At 38.6% G+C, this 18851-nt stretch overlaps 1 protein-coding gene across 1 annotated transcript; it reads right to left on the reverse strand.

The window, feature by feature from the left end:
* Positions 1-2603: 2603 nt before the first annotated feature.
* ERCC5 (ERCC excision repair 5, endonuclease) lies at positions 2604-17511 on the reverse strand. Its single transcript, XM_064711966.1, has 15 exons — positions 17162-17511; positions 16392-16561; positions 15773-15888; positions 15569-15661; positions 14737-14797; positions 13682-13825; positions 12635-12842; positions 11234-12379; positions 10632-10864; positions 10145-10264; positions 8433-8646; positions 6513-6657; positions 5492-5694; positions 4569-4651; positions 2604-3262 (listed from the first exon to the last, which is right to left on the reverse strand). The coding sequence occupies exons 1-15, from the start codon at positions 17247-17249 to the stop codon at positions 2702-2704; spliced, it is 3585 nt and encodes a 1194-aa protein (XP_064568036.1). The 5' UTR covers positions 17250-17511; the 3' UTR covers positions 2604-2701.
* Positions 17512-18851: the final 1340 nt, after the last annotated feature.

Here is an 18851-nt window from a genome sequence, read left to right on the forward strand (position 1 = left end):
CAGGATCAAGAGAGGCTGTATGGAACAGCCCCCTCTTGTTTGAGAGGATGCACCTTACTCTCTTGACTTCACACCACAAAAGGCACAAAGGTTTAATGTTTAACTTTACTACTACAATACCAGCAGCCATTATCCTGTTCAAAGGTGAAAATAACTTATGGGCTTTCTGCATGTCACCATAGCACACAGAATAAAAATATTGCCATTATATTTATGTCTATACATGAACTTAGCAACAGCAACATCATTAGATAGGAAACAGAAAAGACACTCTGTGGGATTCAAAGCCTTTGTATGCATCTTCAGAATAACAAGTGGCATAAAAAACTACAGGGATACTAAACAGAAAATGTTGCATACAGTCATCACCTCGTTGTTTATATCAGAAGTATTAAAAATGACAGATTTTCTTCCCATTAGAAGACAAAATAAAAGGTAAAATCACCCTACAGGACAAAGTCTTTGTATTTTGTCGTCCTTTACATTTTTAATGTAATTCTAAAAATATCCTGAGGTGCACTAAACTACACAGCCACCTAAAATAGTCCAACATGGGCGTTCAGGAGTGCTACAAGCAACTAAACAGTGCTGAACAGCTCAGTTACACTTTTAAAAGTAAATTATATAAACTAATTTAGCTTAAAAGACAGAGACAAGCGAGACACCACTAGCATCCACCGCATTTTGGTCTACATTACCTGAATCTCTCACAGCTTTCCAAAGACGGTGCTCCAACAGCGGAGTCCTTATCTCGCCGGTGGCTTGCCCCCGTGACAGCCGCAGGCAAAGGCGTGATCCGAAGCCTGTGTCACACATTGCCACCATCCCCACACCGGCAGCGATCACAAACCCCGACAGCTGCGGCCCCAGCGAGCAGAGGGCACCACGCAGCCCTCACATAAGGGAGCAATTTTGTAACAGCAAGAGGCACCCCTGCCTCCCTAGGGAGCTCCGAACACAAAGTAACCAACTCGGGAGCGCTGTGTACAAAATAAATAGTGGCAGCGTGTTAGCAACTCCTCACTGCTACTAAAAAGTAACTGAGGAACACAAAGTCATTAGTCAGAGCCAAAAGGGTCTTCCAGGACAAAAATTTACCAAGGGGAGGGGGTGCTTTTGCAGCTGTTGTATAGGAATGCATGCTCCCGTTGGAATGCAGAACTGTAACAAGGTACAAAATCCTAACCCTGTCACCCTGCATAAACACAAACATACCACTGCTCCATATCCAAGATGTCCATGCACTCAACAGATCACAAACACTGTCGTGGGACCAAACACGGGCATCTAAGACTTCTCTTTTTTAGACTGCAACCAATTCAGGGCAGGAGCCATCTCTCACTTTACACATTTTTAAGAAAAATTAGACTTCAACCTCAACTTGGTTTTCTAAGTGTTGCCAAAAAATAAGCCCTACAGAGAAGTGTGAGTCTGTACCATAGTTAGCAGAAGAAATTAAAGAGAACTCTTCTACTTTTATAAAAAACTCACCAGGACCTGATACACATTTTTAAAGTAAAATTCAGCAATGCTAATGAGTGATTTATAAAATAGTCCTGTAAACTGGCTGGACAGACTGAGAATTTGCTTAAAATGTTAGAATCTTTTCTAAAAGTGATTCTAAAAGTGGTATCTAAAAGGGATGATTTTTGCCCCATATAAACTGTACATGAAGTATTAGTCTCTCTGCAATTGTAAGGGCCAAATCCCACCCATCTCTCCTCAGCTCCTCACCCATTTAGGGGAGGATAATGTTTCATACAAAACTTTAACATATGGTCTTGGATTTCAAATAATGAAACAATGAGAAATGCAGTAGAAATATCAAATGAAAACACACACACACAAAAAAAAAAAAAAAAAGCAAAGACTAAAATGCAACATGAGAACAGAAGTAAGATGGGTAGAATTCTGTACTTTCCCTCCTTAACACCCAGGAGCTGGAAATAAATTTTACACTCAGAGAAGAGAGGCATGTGAGAAGTCTGAGCTTCACATCACCTCACACAAATTAATCCAATGTGAGTGCTGCAACCAGCAGATACCTCTGAACATCCCCTTTGCAAACAAATACTGTCTTTGGACAGAGCCAAACTCCAAATGGAGTTTGTAACATGTAACTCCAAATCTGGAAACATGTCTTTTACATTCAGAATATCAACAATTACTGCACATCCGATTATAGAGGGACTTACTGTACTGTATGTTTTTCCTTGAGATTTTTTGAGGGTTTGCCTCAGCTCTCTTCAATAAAAATTATTACTTTGGGCATAAAACTTTCAAGACAGGCTTAGGGAGCAAAGCAAAAAATTGAATCTATTTTACATCTTCCAACACCTAGAAAAAACCCAAGAAATTTTCAGAATTTCATTTAAATTTGAAGTTAGGAAGTAACTGATTGCAGGTGGTTTTAACAGGTCTATCAACTGAATTAGAATGCAAATAAATGGACAACATGTTTTGGCTCAATTTTAAAATCTGAAGCCTGGAAACGTCTATCAAGTGAAATCTAAGTCTTTCTGAGTAAGTGTGCTAAAATTAGTTTTTTTGTTTAGAATCACTTCTATTTAAGTTCTGGACAGAAAATGCATGACAAAATGCAGTACAAATAAGGATAATTTATTATATTTTAAAAAGAATTCATTAGAATATTTACAAAGCCCAAGTCAGAAAAATCAGTCTTTTTAAGTAATTATTTTATTTAAGACATTTTCTTTCTTATTCCTCTCTTGCTCCGTGATTTCTTTTTTCTGCCTTCAAACACAGGTTTGGCAGTCACCATGACCACATTTCCCATGTCTTCATCCTCACCACTTGAGCTACTGCACCCTTTTTTCTCTTTATGGCCTGCTGTCTCTGTTGCAGACATATTCTTCCTCCTTTTACTCTTGCCTAAATCTCTGCCTTTAGATTCCTCCACTGAGGAGTCACTAGAAGTTTCTGAAAGATGCAAATTTCCAACAAAACCACCTCCATATAAAAATTCTTTTCTGGAATCTGACTGTTTTCTTCTCTTTCCACTCTGTACTTTTGTTGCTGCAGCATCATTTGCACCGCCTGTGGTACCTTTCCCTTTCCCTTTTCTTTTCCCAGGCTGTTTAAGTTCCATCTCCATGACAGCAGTAGCCTCCTGAATTTCATTGTCTACTTCCTCCTTTTCCTTTCTCTTCAGAGAAGTCACAGCTCTGCGCAGTCTCTGGCTTTTAATAGCTTGTTTTTCATGCTGTTCTAGCCTAAAGAATGAATCGATTCGAAGCTGAGTCTATAAAAAATAAAACAGAAACACAGTTGAATGTCTTTGTGGGAATTCAGTTGTTAGCTATATTATAAAGCATCTTAAACTAAAGCAGGACAAAGAAGTAATTAAATTAATACACATGCACACAGATGTGAACAATAAGACACATCATTACAGTAATAATACCCATACTTTATAATAAATTAGGCAATAAGAACCTTTACAGAAATTAATAATTAGCAAACTCTAGTAAGACTTTATAAATATTGCACTGCTGGTGATTAGACATATGTTCCTACTGTCAAGCCTAATACAGAAAATCTCTGTAGTGCTCTTAAGTATGTCCTTACAAACACAACCTTAGCTTCCAGCTGTGAAAGCAGAATGTTTACTAGGTAAATGCTGTAAGCGCACTTTGCATTTCTGCCTCCAAGTGCAAGAACATGCAGGTGTTTGACTCAGGTTCACTGCACCACATGCTGCTACAGTATAAAGACTGAAGAGTAGAACCAGTAGTCCTCACACAGTGTGGATTTGCATAAATTTGGATTTATTCAACCACAGCTAGGCTTTTTGTATAGGCTAAGCCAGTCCTCTACTTTTTCCCTAACATTGCCTAAGAGAGACAGACTCTTCCAAAGGATATTGCAGTCAACCTGAAAGTATATATATGTAACTACAGGGCTTTCACTCCACTCAGTGACACAGAGAACCTAGAAGACTGGTTTAGAAAATGTATCTATCTTGTGTATGGCAAAAGGAAAAAAGACATTGGGGATCAATTTTACAACCTACTTTGACAGCTACCACAGTGGGCATTACCATTCACTTTCAAGTGTTAATAAAGCTGACAGAACACTTACTTGGAAATTAGAGTACTATTACTAATGGGCATTTGCTCAACAGTTCAGTCTGCACTCTTCCTCAAAGGATGTGTACAGCATCACTCCACCAAAATCTCAGGGGCACTTTTATATATACTTTATAAAGTACTTATGGAACACTGTCTTCTAGAAGTACTGCAGTTGCTTGAGGTATCTGTAGCTTGATTGTGTCCAGAAAAAACAGCAGCCTGGACTTGAGATAGGTGCTTGATAGGTAAGGAAACTTGAAACCAATGTCTGACATTATGCAGAGTCTCGCACAGTACACTCAAATCATACAGAAATCAAGTCTAGAGAAGCAAGCTTAGTGACTTGAAAAAAAATAAATACATAAAAATATTAAAAACCAAAGCCCAGTTTCTGAAAAGATATTTTACTTCAAAGCCTTTTTAAAATGCTTCTCTCACAATTTTCCAGATACTCTTAAACTATAGGTAGATTTTCACCTGCTGCAAGTTCAGTTGTTTTATCACAGGCAAAAGGATTCCATCTATCTTTGTCCTAGTCCAGCCAAAGTGGTCCTTGCAGAATGTGCAGAAAGTTAAGGAACTTTTCAAAATGGCTTCTACTGGTATTTTGTAAACACATAAAATGAAAATTCCTGAAGTAAACAATGAGTGGAGGAAAGTTGCTCCACTTAAAGCTTTTTCTACTACAAAAGATTCTCAATTAAAAAAACACATCACAATCACACTGCTGTATCTCCCTTAGTTGCAGAATTTTTTTCTAATATATCAACATTTTCAAAAGCCTGTCTCAGCGAAGACAGAACTTATTTTGGCTAAATGGTATTGCCATAACACAAAATGCCTATAAATAAACCTTATTTTTACACTTGTATCTACTGGAAGTTTCATTTACTGTTCAAAACACTATTAGCTCTGCATTTTTTGCCATCTACTTTTCAATAGTTTACTACAGCTCAGACTGCAACTGAAGCAAAAAGTTAGACATTATTGGAAGAAATGCAGGGAATAACAAGGGATAAAGTGCAGACCAAAACACCATTTCTGTCGAGACGTCAAGACTTATTTGTGAAAAAAGGCAAACTTACAGAGATTTCAAGAGGAGAAATAGGCACAGGACAGTTACAGAAATATAACAGTTATAGAAATATAATATCACAACAAACTAGTCAGTTCAGCTACAAGATTGTCTTTGCATGCTAAGCCCACTCTCAGGAGGGCAAGCAGCCCTGACTGCCACACATGCATGGCTGCATTCCCTTCTATTCCAGAGCTGGTATCATTTTAGGGGAGCACATGCAGATAGGGCTTGGGGCCCCTTGCAACAAAGATGTTAAAAACTTGACACTCCATTACTGACTCCTTATGAATTTTGAGTACTTTTACCCAACAAGTAAAAGGATATTCTCTGATCTGCTCTACATCAGGCTTTCCCCAGGTGAATGAACCCCTTGACTCATCCACCACAGGTTTCAGGTATGCTTCTGCCACTGCTGGATTTGGGAAACCAGAATAAAGCTGCAGCTCCCGCAGTTTTTTCTTGACTTTGGTGTCATGTGGATTAGGCATCACTTTCTTATTCTTCTGAGCCTCATTCCACCATTCACTGAAAAACAGAGAAAATTATTAATCTGACTCATAAAATAAAATCTGAAGTATCAAGAGCCAACCTGCTAATTTCAATAGCCTTAGTCTCCCTACTTCAATTGCTACAAGAGATGATGTAGAAAATGCCCAAATGAAAAATGGCAAAAGGGACAAAAAAATCTTAAAAGCAGAAAAGACAAAACATACACATTAAATGCAGCTATTGTAAGCCAAAGTAGCAAATATCACCTGGATTCCCCATAAACAGCTAACCAGAAGGCTCCAACTTTAGCCTCACTTGAAGAGGATGTTCCACACACAATGATCGTTTTAGAGGTTTTTAGGTATGCAAGGGAAAGAAAGGAAAAAAAAAAAAGACTTCTAACCATCCTTGCTACTGCCAATACAGCTGCCTTAGCCTCTTCAAATATTGTTCTTGCCCACAGCCTACCTGCCTGTCTCCTTCCAGGTCATTCATTCCTCAGTCAAGTTCCCTTTCTCTATGAGCAAGATACAGCAACCTTCCACCAAAACAAGGAGAATGAACCTCTGCTCCACTATGGATTCAGCTCTCCAATAAACTCTGAGGCAGATGCACAATTCTACAGCTGTTCTGTAGAATTTGTCTCACTGTGATTGCTATATCACCTTGTCTACCTGTGATTCCAAATAGTGACATAAGGGAGTCATGTTTTACGGCCTACTTAGTCCCATTAACGATGGTCCCATTAATCAGTGATGGTCATATATTTTGCTGCATGTTTAAGGATCAGAAAAGGATATTTACTAATAATCACAATATGGAGATCCAAAAAAGCAAATCATAATGAAGCATACGCAAATTTTAAGAGAGGTTCCAAGCCATGCCCAGGAAATTCATTTAAAATCTCCATCGCTGTTACAAAGCCAACATTTGGGATGCCCTCAGTGTAGTCACTTCCAAGCAAGTATGCCAAATTAATTAGCTTGTTTCTATCCAACCCTGAAAAAGAAAGTGCATAGATTCAGTATTTATTATCTTACAAAATAAAAAATATTATCAGAAAGGCAAAAACTGAGAGGAACACAAAGGCATTAACTCCATAAAATTATATTTAATTCAACAGCACAATTTTATATTCTGGAGCAGTATCAATATACTCCTGTGCTAGCTCAACCACTAATAATTGTGCTAATTTGGCAAATATATCTTGCCAAAATGAAAATGTTACAATGGACATCAGGAGGAATTTTTTTCATGGAAATGATTGTTAAACATTAGACTGGACTGCGCAGTGAGGTGGTGCAGTCACCATCCCTGGAAGTGTTCAAGAAACAACTGGATGTGTTACTCAATACCATGGTCTAGTTGACAAAGTGGTGATCAGACAAACATTTGGCTTGGTGATCTCAGAGGTCATTTCCAACCTAAATAATTCTGTGATTCTGTAATTTCAAAATTTGAGGTTGTTACAAGATGGGGTTTTTTTGCATTTATTACATCCAGTTACTGCTCTGTTCTCATCGAATGCTGACCTGAATTAAGTAATGCCAGAATCAAATAAAAACATTCTGTTGAGTTCTGGTCCATAATACCAATGTCTCTGCTTCCTAGAAGTGTTCCTCAACTGTGAGTGTTTTGCTCTGTGCTGGTACAGTTACTAAGTAGATCAAAGAGCCCATGAAACAGCCAGAAAGAAGGAAGAGCTCAGCTGACCACTTCTATTTGATAGGCTATAAGGTCTGAGGCAACCAGACTGATTTTCAGTGACTAGCTTCAAGAGTTTGGATTTGAAAAAAAAAATTTTAAAAATTCCATGTAGAAAAGAAGGGATAAACACACAAAGCAAGACCATCATCAAGTCACGATAGCCATCAGCCGTCCAGACAAGAATTTCTGCAATGCATGGGAAACAAGAAGCACAAGACTGCACAGGAATGTGACATAAAGACTGATGATGACTATTTTCTCCCAATAAATAAATACTTGACTTATCACATTAAAACCATTAAAAAATTACAGACAAGCTTTTACAGCAATCCTTTCCAATTAAGCCACACTAGCATACTTAAGTAGGGCAAAATTATTTCATTCAATTTGCTGGAAGAAACCAAAGCTACATTTTTCACCACATAAAAATATTATGAAATTTTACATGCTAGTATTTCAAAGTCTCTAGCCTCTCAAATTGAAAATGTCAAAACTGATTTTAAAAGAGTTCTGCTCAAGACATAATAACAAGTTTTAATTGCTTAATATTTTGCCTAATACTTTATGTGACACTGAAGCTTAGTAGTTCAACAAAATTGGCAACAATTGATTAGACTAGCTCAAAAGCAGAAGAAAAAAATCTTTCAGTGTCAACTATATGATAAATGTTTTACTCATATTCCAGATCCATTTTTAATACACTACATCTCAGTATGTCCAAACTGAACTTTTATTTCCAGAAGACTAAAAATCTGATGACATCAGAATATCATTTTCCCACCACATCAGAAAATTCACGCTAAAATTTACCCAGAAACTGGTATAATAGTTCATATCTACAGCCTTGGTGATCATTATACTAACTCAGTATATCACATGCAGGTGGTCTGCAAATTCAAGGGGGGTCATCTGGCAGAAAAACTGCAACCTAACTGAATGGCTTTAGAGACTCTCCAAAGAACAGACATTGAATAAGAGACACAAAATTCTGCAGAAATTACAAAGACACAGATGACAGAGCTGTCTTATTAAAGACTGTGTTTAACAAATCAATACCTGAGGCTTACCTAGCTCGTTCTGAAAATCAACATACTGATAATATTCTACGTATTTGTCCTGACTGAAGAAATTTTTATAAACATGTCTTCCACCAAACAACCAGACATCACTGTCATCAGTGATTGTGCCAGAGGTCTGATCAGTAAGGTCCAGTATGGCACACTGTGCCTCGGCCTCCATCGGAGCTTCGATGTATGGAATGCCAAACAGACGGAGGAGCTCCTGGAGGATGGAAGGAAAACAGTTACAAATTCATCTAAAGAGTTAACTTCTAATACACCTCTGCTTGACTCAGAACTGCTAGGTTCACACTTGGGAGTTATTTAATATTTGACAACAAACCTCAAACTTCCAGTAGGAAGTGCCAAGCTCAGTTAAGTCAAGGGGGAATCTCCACTCAACTCCTCTCACTGTCTGCCATGCAAGTCAAGCACTACTTGAGCACACTTTTACCACACAGTTTGAGAACCTGCCATCTTAATTACACAAGCATACTTAAGTATTGTTTTGCACAGCAAGGAGAAAACTACATGCATTACAACTATGTGGGCTTCATGAAAGAAAGATGCAGGTTAATATAAAAATTAAAATAAAATTTAAATAAAAATTTAAAAAATATTTGGTCTTCATTTAAGAAAGTAGTATGAAAGTGTATGAGAAACATTCATATCAAACAAGAAACAGTGGGAAGACTAATCATTCCTTGGATAATATTTTGATATGCCTCTATTTTGATGCATTTTTGCTTTTATAGTACACATTACACAACCTCAGTTAAATATCCCACATGCACTAGGTTTACAGGCTTGTGCTAGGTACACAGGTCTGGATTATGTTTTTCACTCAGATGGCTTTTGAGGCTTGACACAATCAGCCTCAAGACTTTAAATTTTTACTGTAATTAAGAACAAAAGCACAAGACGAAAATACTTACAACTATAACAGTGTGCATATGACTACATGGCACATAATACTACAAAAGTAATCTACTGTCCTTAAAACACCAGAATAAACAAGTATGTGCAAATATTTAACCCAGATGAAATATGATTTTAAAACTACATAAACTGTTCCATTAAGAAAAAAATACAAGCATTTACATATTTCTCAGAATTAATTTGTTAGCATAAGTTTATTACATCACAGATACTATCACTAGTCTCCTGTATTATGGGTTTGCTAACCCAAACACTTTGTATAACCCAAACCTTGAAACACTGAGACAGAAATATCAGGGTTATTCAGGCATTACTGGTGAGATTCCTTCAAATTGCTTACTCAGGGCATAAACTATACAGACTTCTTGTAATTTTTTAACCTTTTAATCCCTAGGCATAATTACAGTTTACCTAACACATAGAGTGCACCAATTCTTTGCTGCTGAATGAATGTAGTTTCCTAATATTTTTTGTTCATTTTGCACCTTTCACGAAAGGAGGCCAAGATCAAAGTGGCTCAACCTTTAAAAGTTGGTGCTTAAAAGATATACTGATTTATCCATAACTATACTATTATTTTATAATGTTATTAGACTTACATAAAATAGTAGGAATTCAAGACTACCTCAAAACTTTCAATATTTTAAAACAAGCAAACTGAAGAAAACAACCTCCTAAGAAGGAAAAAAGATGACCTATAACTAAGCAAAATTACTAATAGCTTTTGAGTAAATGACTGGGATGGAGGAAGGAAACATATAAAATGACTCAACAAATACTACCTGGCTTTCCAAGAACATCTGTCCTGTTACAGAAGCAGCAACACGTTCCTGCTGCTGTTTTTGAGACTGAAGTGTATTCTGCTCAGCAGAAAGGTTCTTTTCTAATTCTTCTAATTCTTCCTAAAAATATAAACCAAGATTTTTATTATTTCAACAATTCAGGTGTACCCAGGAAAGTAAAGCACAAAGTCTCCAACTACAATTATTCTAGTAGGATCTATTCCATTAATTCACTCTAGGAAGTTGTTACAGCTTCTCTAATGCAGCAAACTGTAAGCCCAGAGATGGTCTAGTCATCAATTTACCTTCAAGTCTTCCTTTGGTTTTAGGGAGATTATAAGTAACCACTTTTAAAGAAACATCAGTTCCCATACAATTAGACAGCTATGTGAGAAAGTAATGAAACAATAAGAAGCTGTTCAATAGTTTTCATTAACAACTATTTGGAGACTCCATTACAAGTTCAAAACAAGAAACAATGAGTTACCAAACTGATGTCTTGCCACTCATCCACTGCACCTTTACCATCAGCTTCTCCTTCAGCATTCTGAGTGTTTCCCAACTGCACCTCATCAGACTCCTTCTGCAAGTCCACTGTGAAAGCATCAGGTCTGTCTGTCTCCACTTCTGCAACTGTTGGCTCATCATCCACTTTTTCATCATATTTAGTAGGAGACTCAGCCTCATTACTGGCCTCAGCATCCACTTCAATAAAGCTTCCTATCAAAGGAAAACAGAGACTTGTACATGTTTTTAACTTGGAATGACTTTTTTTTCTATATGTAGCAGATAAATATAAGGATTGTGAAATTACAGAAACCAAGTGGCTGACTGGTTAACACACCAATTAAATTCAATGTACACAACATGCTTTCCTGATTCTCCATTATTCTATACTCAGGTTTCAATGGTAAAATGTGACACCAGGTGGGAAAAACACAGCTCAGATTTTCTTCCTGCCTCCTACATATGTGGGAGGGGATGGATTTTTAAGCATTTCTTACTAAGAGAAAAAGGTTACCTTCAACTGACTACAGACACAATACTGTCCTATTTTCTTATCCTTTCACACAATCAAAAAGCACATACCATCAGAATCACTGTCTTCAGACTGTGATATCCCTTCTTTTTCCATCTCAGGATCTCTTGCTTCTGGAAAAAGTCTAATATCCTCAGATACATTATCCTCTGTTTGTGAAATTTCTGCTTGTGTATTTTCAGAAATTTTCAAGTTTTTCTCATTTTTAGAAAGGTTTGTTTCAGTGTGAATCAAAGCATCTATATTGGTTTGCTCAGGGGAACAGCTTGGCTTCTGCAAACACAAATTCATATCCTTCTCTCCCAGAGACTTTAAGTCCACTTTGGAACCATTTTTTTCTTTGTCCAAGTCTTCTTTATCTTTTCTAGTATTGTTAATATAAGAATAATTTTCAGTTCTGGATATACTGGTATCATTTGGTGAAATATGATTTTTGGAACCATTTTCTTTCTTGTCTACATCTTCTGTGTCTTCTATAGTATTGTCAATATAAGTTTTAGCTATGGATATACTGGTGTCCTTGGGTGCAATATGCTTTTCTGAATCATTTTCTTCTTTGTCTACATCTTCTTTACCTTTTCTAGTATTTTCAACAGCAGAATAATTTTCATCTCTGAATATACCAGTGTCTTTGGGTGTAATATCACTTTTTTCCAACTCCTGACTCTTCTGTTTAAATTTAGCATCTTGCATAGTCACTTGGATTGACGAATGAATTGTAGCTGTAGGAATGTTTTGTCCCTCCTTAACTTCAGGAATCTGCTCTTCCTCATCTGAGCTACAAAGCAGAAAATCCTTCCCTTCTGGTCTTTCTGATAGCACTCCACCAGTTGCAGCAGTAACAACTTCCTCCCCTTTGTCATCTTCACTCAGAGCTTGCTGAATTGCCCGCAGTGTTCTTGGAGACACGCTGCCTTCCTCTGACACAAACTGGCCCACGTTCAATTGTCCTGTGTCCAGTTCTTCTTCTGAGCTGCTTTCCACCATGGCTGCCTGGATAGCAAGCAAAGTCCGAGGAGAGGGGGGTGCTGCCACCACACTGTCACCTTCCTCTGTCTGCTTCTTGTCACATACAGACAGCTTTGCACTAGCAGGAGATTCATTGACTTTATTTAATTTAGGCAATTCATGAATTTTTGATGAAGGTCCTGCAGTAGTTTCCAAGTCTCTATTCACAGCCTCTTTTGCTTGAATACCTGAAAGAAAGTTTTGTGTGGAAAAATACTGCTTTATAAAAACATTCCATTTTACATAATGAACATCATTATATAGGTTATTAAACTGCATTTCTACAGGTTTACAGATCACAATTAATGATGTATAACAGTAATGTACATTTCATACAAAGTACTGGCTAGATTATAAACAATATTCAGGTTTGTCTTAAACCTGCCAGTTTCAAGTGTGCACACTCCGAACAACAGGTTTTACAAAATTAAGACCCAACATACCCTTTATCAGAATATAGTGAGAAGTCTCTTCAGAGACCACCCTCCTTGATTCCACTTCTTTCACAAAACCACCTTCATTTTCATACTGTGTTTGGATTTCACCCGAGTGCTGTTGATTCATTTCTTTTTGTACATTTTCTATGCACCGATTGAGGTTGCTTTTTTTAAGCAAACCCCTAAGCTGGTACTGGGAAAAGTCATCGGAGTCCTCAAAAAAACAAAAGAAAAAAACCAAAACAAAACAAACAAATCAATTGAAATAAAATACCCCTTTTAAAGCAAATTCATTTCCCACATTCTGGAAGTGTGGGAATTCTTTCAAGAGTTCCTTTAAGCAGCTAACATCTGTCTTTCACTGGTTGCTGCACTCACAAGAAACAGCAATACTGTCCTGGCAACACACAACAACTCTGAAAGGTACCAGTAGTTTTGAGTGCTGGAGAACATGACATCTCAATTTTGGCTATCAGAGGTCATCCCCATCTTAAAAAAAAAAAAACAATTAAAAGAGAATCCACATGTGGATCATTTTAAAATGATGGCTCTTAGCTTGCACTTGGACACAAGCCCTCATTTGATCTGATGTATATTGCACCTTCAAAACCTCCCTGTAGAAGGGGCACTATAAGATTCCCCATATTCTCATGTCTGACCAGCTTCAACACACCTGCCTAAGTTACAAAAGCCTTTTCCCAGCTGCCAGCTCCTCTAACAACCTCGGGGTTTGGAATCCCAGCTGTTTTCATCCTGCCTGCCTCATCCACACCAGTAGCATGTTATGCAATCTTCAGCATAATGCTGATGAAGCACAAAACACAGCACAATATTTAACATTTTTACCAAACTGAATTAGCTCTGCTAATTTTACTGGAAATCAAGAGATAAGGCTGTTAAGAGTCATTATCTCATTGGATTTTTTCTCCTCATGTTAACATGTTTTATTAAACAGTCCAGGGTGTAAAGCCTTCCAGATGTAGTACTCTTTCTTCATTTGCATTAATGGCAACAGCTCCATTCCAATGCCTTGAAAGCAATTTAAAATATTACCTCTGGCATTGCTTCAAATAACGTTCTTCTTCTCTTTGTAAGTTCTTTAATATCAGTCAAGATCTCATGCTTTATTTCTGGAGGCAGCTTGTGGAAATCTTCTGATTCAATATCTATAGAATAAGGATTTTCACATAACTGTTCCTATAAAAATGGAAAACCAGAATACATATTTTATATTACAGCACAACAAAAAATAATAAAATATTTAGAGCATCATTCCAAGCAAAACAAAAAACCCCAACCCCTCAAGAAGTTTGTTGCTACTTCCCCACATAGTGAAGAAAACATTAAAAAAAATGTAACTACTATGTAATAAAATAATACTAAGTACCTCCTTGTTGATGTATACTATACAGACAAACTTGGTTTTATTCTTTTTACAAAAAGATACTTAGTATAAAACACAGAACCAGGTCACATAGCCTCAACTACTCAGATTTTGTCCTTCTAAAGAGGTTCTCCTTCTGAATGAGAACTGCTTCAAAGATAAACATTCTTTCCAAGAGTGTTTTTTTTTCTTTTCCTATTGGTGAAAGCAGAGATAATTTTATTATTTATTATGTTTTCTTCTCAGGTTATGTACTTCTCTTGTCCTCTTTCTATCAAATCAGCACATCAGAAGCAAACGCAGAATTTATCAGTGAAAACACAAGGACTTAAGTGCTTCAACTTCAGTTCACATTTGGAGAAGCACAGGAATTTTGTTAAATCTCTTATTAATGTACATACACGTGCACAAATGCATGCATTTCTCCTGCATTGTTACAAAAAACAATGTGTTCTCCATATGTTCAAAGGAAGTAGTAGAAAGTAAAAGAAAGGCTATCACAAGAATTTTCTGTTCTGCTGTATTCTAGTGGAGAAATCACATTTATATTTCCTCATTAATAGGAATTCTTAGAGTATTGAAAATTAACTTGCTTTCTTATAAGTAATGCTATAATAAGACCTATATCTCCAAATAACTGGATTTCATAAGCTTTTTGCCTTTCAAGCACAGCACATGAATGAGAAGACTGTTCACAGTAACAAGGCAACTATGTTGCACTTACTTGCAACATCTGTTTTTGGCTCATTCTCATTTGCCATTCTTTTTCTTCCTCCTCATCTGAGCTAAAAATCACAGAGAAAACAAATGTGTAGATATTTAGAAAAGGAAAACAGTTTCCATTTTAAGCAAAAAGACATTAGTCATGCCTTCACTGGTCAAGCACAAAAATTTGCAGCATCAAACACACACACAAACATATATATTTACATACATATTTATATACATATAAATACACACACAGGTCATAAAGATCTGAGCAGAAAGTAAGAAGGCAAACATGCCAGTTAAAGCTAGATGGAGACAACTGCTGCTGTTTAGATCATTACACAATTCTTACTTGGTCAGCATTTGAAGTGTATCAAAGTACAGATGTGCAAAGAATAACCTACAGGGCAGCTTCACATTCTCAGTATTATTTAAGAAGATGCCACAGGTGTGACAAGTATAGACAAAGCCAGCTTCTGCTGAACATGTCAACACAAAACAGAATCAAGCTGCCACACCCAAGCTTGAACAATCAGTCCCATTTAGTTGAATGGACATGGCCATAGAGACTGAGGCAGAACTTTCAACCTTAAAATGAATCCAGGGTAGAAATTTAATCTGTGGGCTGAAAGCTTCCTCTGTTACTTTCCCATAAATAACTAGGAGGCTTCTAAATCCAAAAAGAAACTGAAATAAAATATAAATTAGAGATATATACTTTTTATATATTTATATATATTACAGTATCTCACAGGTTAAAGGCCTTAAATCAGCATAAAAAACGTGGTTTATACTTTTACCCAAGTTTATTAAAAAACATTTAAGCTATTTTTCTTAATTCTACCTACCTATTCTTCTCTTCATCCTCTAAAGTAGGCAATACATACATATCATCAATTCCTTCTCTTCGAACTTGCGTAATACTGGGCAAAGCTTCATTGCTTAGGGGAAAAAAAGAAAAAATAGAACAGCAATTAACAGCTTCAGAAAGAGTTACTACAATATATATGAGTTACACTTATAAACAAGGGAAAAATAATTTTTATTCTTGCCTTTTGCCTGTAATAGCAGTTTTGATAACGTGTCTCTTCAAAAGTGTTTTCAAGAGTTTCTCTGTAGTTTTCCTGGAATCATTGATGGCAATTTCCTTTCTTTGTCTTCGCTTAGCCTATGAAAATAAGATTAACACCAACAAGATTTTGCTGGATGCTGATGATGCATACCCAGTGAATCCCTGTTAAAATTCTGTGTGCTGAGCCTAAGAGCTACTCCTAACTCATTCTACACCAAGGGGGAGAGAGCCATCACAGCCTCTAAATCTAAGTCCATTTCCCCCGTGGGACTCAGGAGCAGCTTTCATCTTCTGGCTACAAATGCCTGCAGAGCTGTATTCAGGTCCACTCTGGTGCAAAAGCCAGGCCTGTGCCATCATCCACTTCTCTACAACCTGGCTCCTCTGCAAATCAAATCTGCCTAGATTAAAGAGCTGCTGCATGCTCCAAGAGCTAACCCAGGCTGGGACTGCAAAGGACACCCGCAGAGCAGTGGACTTCAATCCTCCATCCCCACAGAAACATAAACAGAACAACAGGAAGGAAACTGAAAATGGCTGCCTATCAGCAGCAGACACAGAGCCTCTTTTACACTGCAGTAACTTACAGAGGTACTTACCAAGGTTTGTCTCTTCAGAAGAGGTGCCTCTCCATCAAAAACAAAGACAGGTCGAATCCGGAAAAACAGTAACTTGCAGAGTCGATGAAACAGAGTGAGCAGGTGAGCATTCCGTACAGAAACGCCACCACGGGCTCCCTTTATTGCTTGGTTCAACCAAATACTGATATCTTAAAGAACCGTTGAGAGGAAAAAAATGTTCTCTTTTACACATGTACCACTTTGGGAGTTCCTATAAAGTGCACACATTTGACTGAATGGCTTTTGCTCACGGCTCCAAGCTTGTCTTGTCAAAACCAAGAATATCCAAATAGCTATGAACTTGGAAGAAGAATAAACTATCATCCCTATTGCCCTGCGCAAAAAGCAGAGTGGAAGCAAAAGCGCAGCAAATACCTCCCCAGTTATTTTTACAGGTAAATGACAAGTAGCTTCCTTTCACATCTTTCCAGCATTTAACCAAGTATACAGGATGGGAAAGCTAATACATAAGCATAAGACTTCTTCATCTTGTAGTCCTACTAAGAACAGCACATTTATAAATGAACTGTAAAATTCTATAGTCCAACACTTGTACAAGGAACCTATTAAAAAAAAGTCTATTTTTAAAAAGATGAAAGTAAAAGGGCTTAGTACATATTGTAAAGCAAAAATTCCACTTATCAAAATGCAGACAACTTAAATGTAATAATAACTCTTATAAATAAGGGAAACAGTTAAAACAATCTCCCTTGCAACTTTGGTTCCCCAGCTTCACTTTTAAAGGATACCAACAGCAAGAATTTTCCCTTCCAGCGTTTCTGGGTTTATGGGTCTCCCGGTGCACTCAAGCAGCTTCCAAAGTCCTTGAACTCCCATTGTCCTTCCTTAGCTGCTTTGAGAGAAAAACTCTGAGGCACAAAGGAAGGAATAACCCTAAGATTGTGCGGCCTGCGACTGCTTTATTAAATCAAACGGAAATAACGAGGCAGCCGCTCGGGCCGGGATAGCCGGGAACAGCGGCAGGGACAGGCGGGGGTCGCGATCCCTGACCTGCGGCGGGGAGCGGATCCCGGCGCAGGGACGCGGCAGGAAGGGACCCGGCAGGGAGGGACGCAGGCCCCGGCACCCGCGGCCTCCCCGCGCCCGGAGCGCAGGCCCCGCCCGGCGCGGCCCCGGGGCCGCCGGGAGTCGCCGCGCGCGGGGCGGAGCCGGCGCAGGCCCGGCCCGGGGGCGGCCGCCCACAGCCCGCCCCGCACACCGCGGCCTTCTCCAGCGGCGGCTCCTGAGGCCGGTGGGCTGCACGGCTGCCTGAAGGAGAGCCTAGTACCTAACAGTAGAGAATAACAGAATCAATTCTATTGGAAAAGAGCTCTGAGATCATCGAGTCCAATCTGTCACCGAACGCCTCTTTTTCAACTGGACCATGATCTAAGTGCCATGTCCAGTCTAAACACTCGGGGACAGTAACTACACCAGCTCCCTTCCAATATCTGATCACCCTTTCTGTGAAGAAATTCCCTTATGTCCAGCCTAAACCTGACCTAGTGCAGCTTGAGGCCATTTCCTCTCGTCCTGTCACTTGTTACCTGGGAGAAGAGGCCGACCCCCACCTGGCTACACCTTCCCTTCAGGTGGTTGTAGAGTGATAAGGTCACTCCTGACCCTCCTCTTCTCCAGGCTAAACAATCCCAGCTCCCTCAGCTGCTCCTCACTGGACTTATGCTCCAGAGCCTTTACCAGCTCTATTGCCCTTCTCTGGTTGGAGAATGGAAAAAGTCTCTTGTCCCAGAACAAAATCCCACAATGCAGACCAAAAGTAGTCCCATTTTTCCCACTCCCAAACATGATTTCCCCTGCAGCCTTGTGCTCTCTCCGTTCTGCCCCAACCACAATCCCAGTGCACCCCACTCAGGGAAAGCTCCTTGCAGCACAACCCCAAGGACATGCACTGGGCTCCTGCTAATGCTAGAAGAATCCATACTCTATGGATAAAGTGTGACAGTCTCTAGCCCAAGAGCAAAATAAATGTAAAGCCAGAATTTTATCCCAACCTACTTAAGCAAAACAGCCAGCTACCATCAGAGGAGACCCTGTTTCTCAGTGCAACTGTCATTATCAAGCAAAAGTTAAGAAACACACATGGAACTCTGGCTCTGTAAGTCCTAAATCCCCTAAAGAACACAGCTCAAGTACTCCAAACAAAGCTGAGGCCATCAGCCCAAACTCAGCTTGCAAAAACAGGGGCTCAAAATAGCTCATCCGGAAAATAAAATTTCAAAACCTATGAATTTTGTTCAGTCATGAGGCTGCAGGCTTTGAGAAATTAAATAGCAGAAGTCACAGAGGCTGCACCGAGCACCACTTTTTATGACCCAAGGGACCTTACCTACTTTGCTAAGCAGTAGTTGCAACTCTGATCTGTCGCTTACCTACTTTGCTGAAGACCTTCACTAAATGCAGGGCCATCATTTCCAAGAC

The sequence above is a fragment of the Zonotrichia leucophrys genome, chromosome 1, assembly GCF_028769735.1.
Source record: "Zonotrichia leucophrys gambelii isolate GWCS_2022_RI chromosome 1, RI_Zleu_2.0, whole genome shotgun sequence".
Lineage (NCBI taxonomy): Eukaryota > Metazoa > Chordata > Aves > Passeriformes > Passerellidae > Zonotrichia > Zonotrichia leucophrys.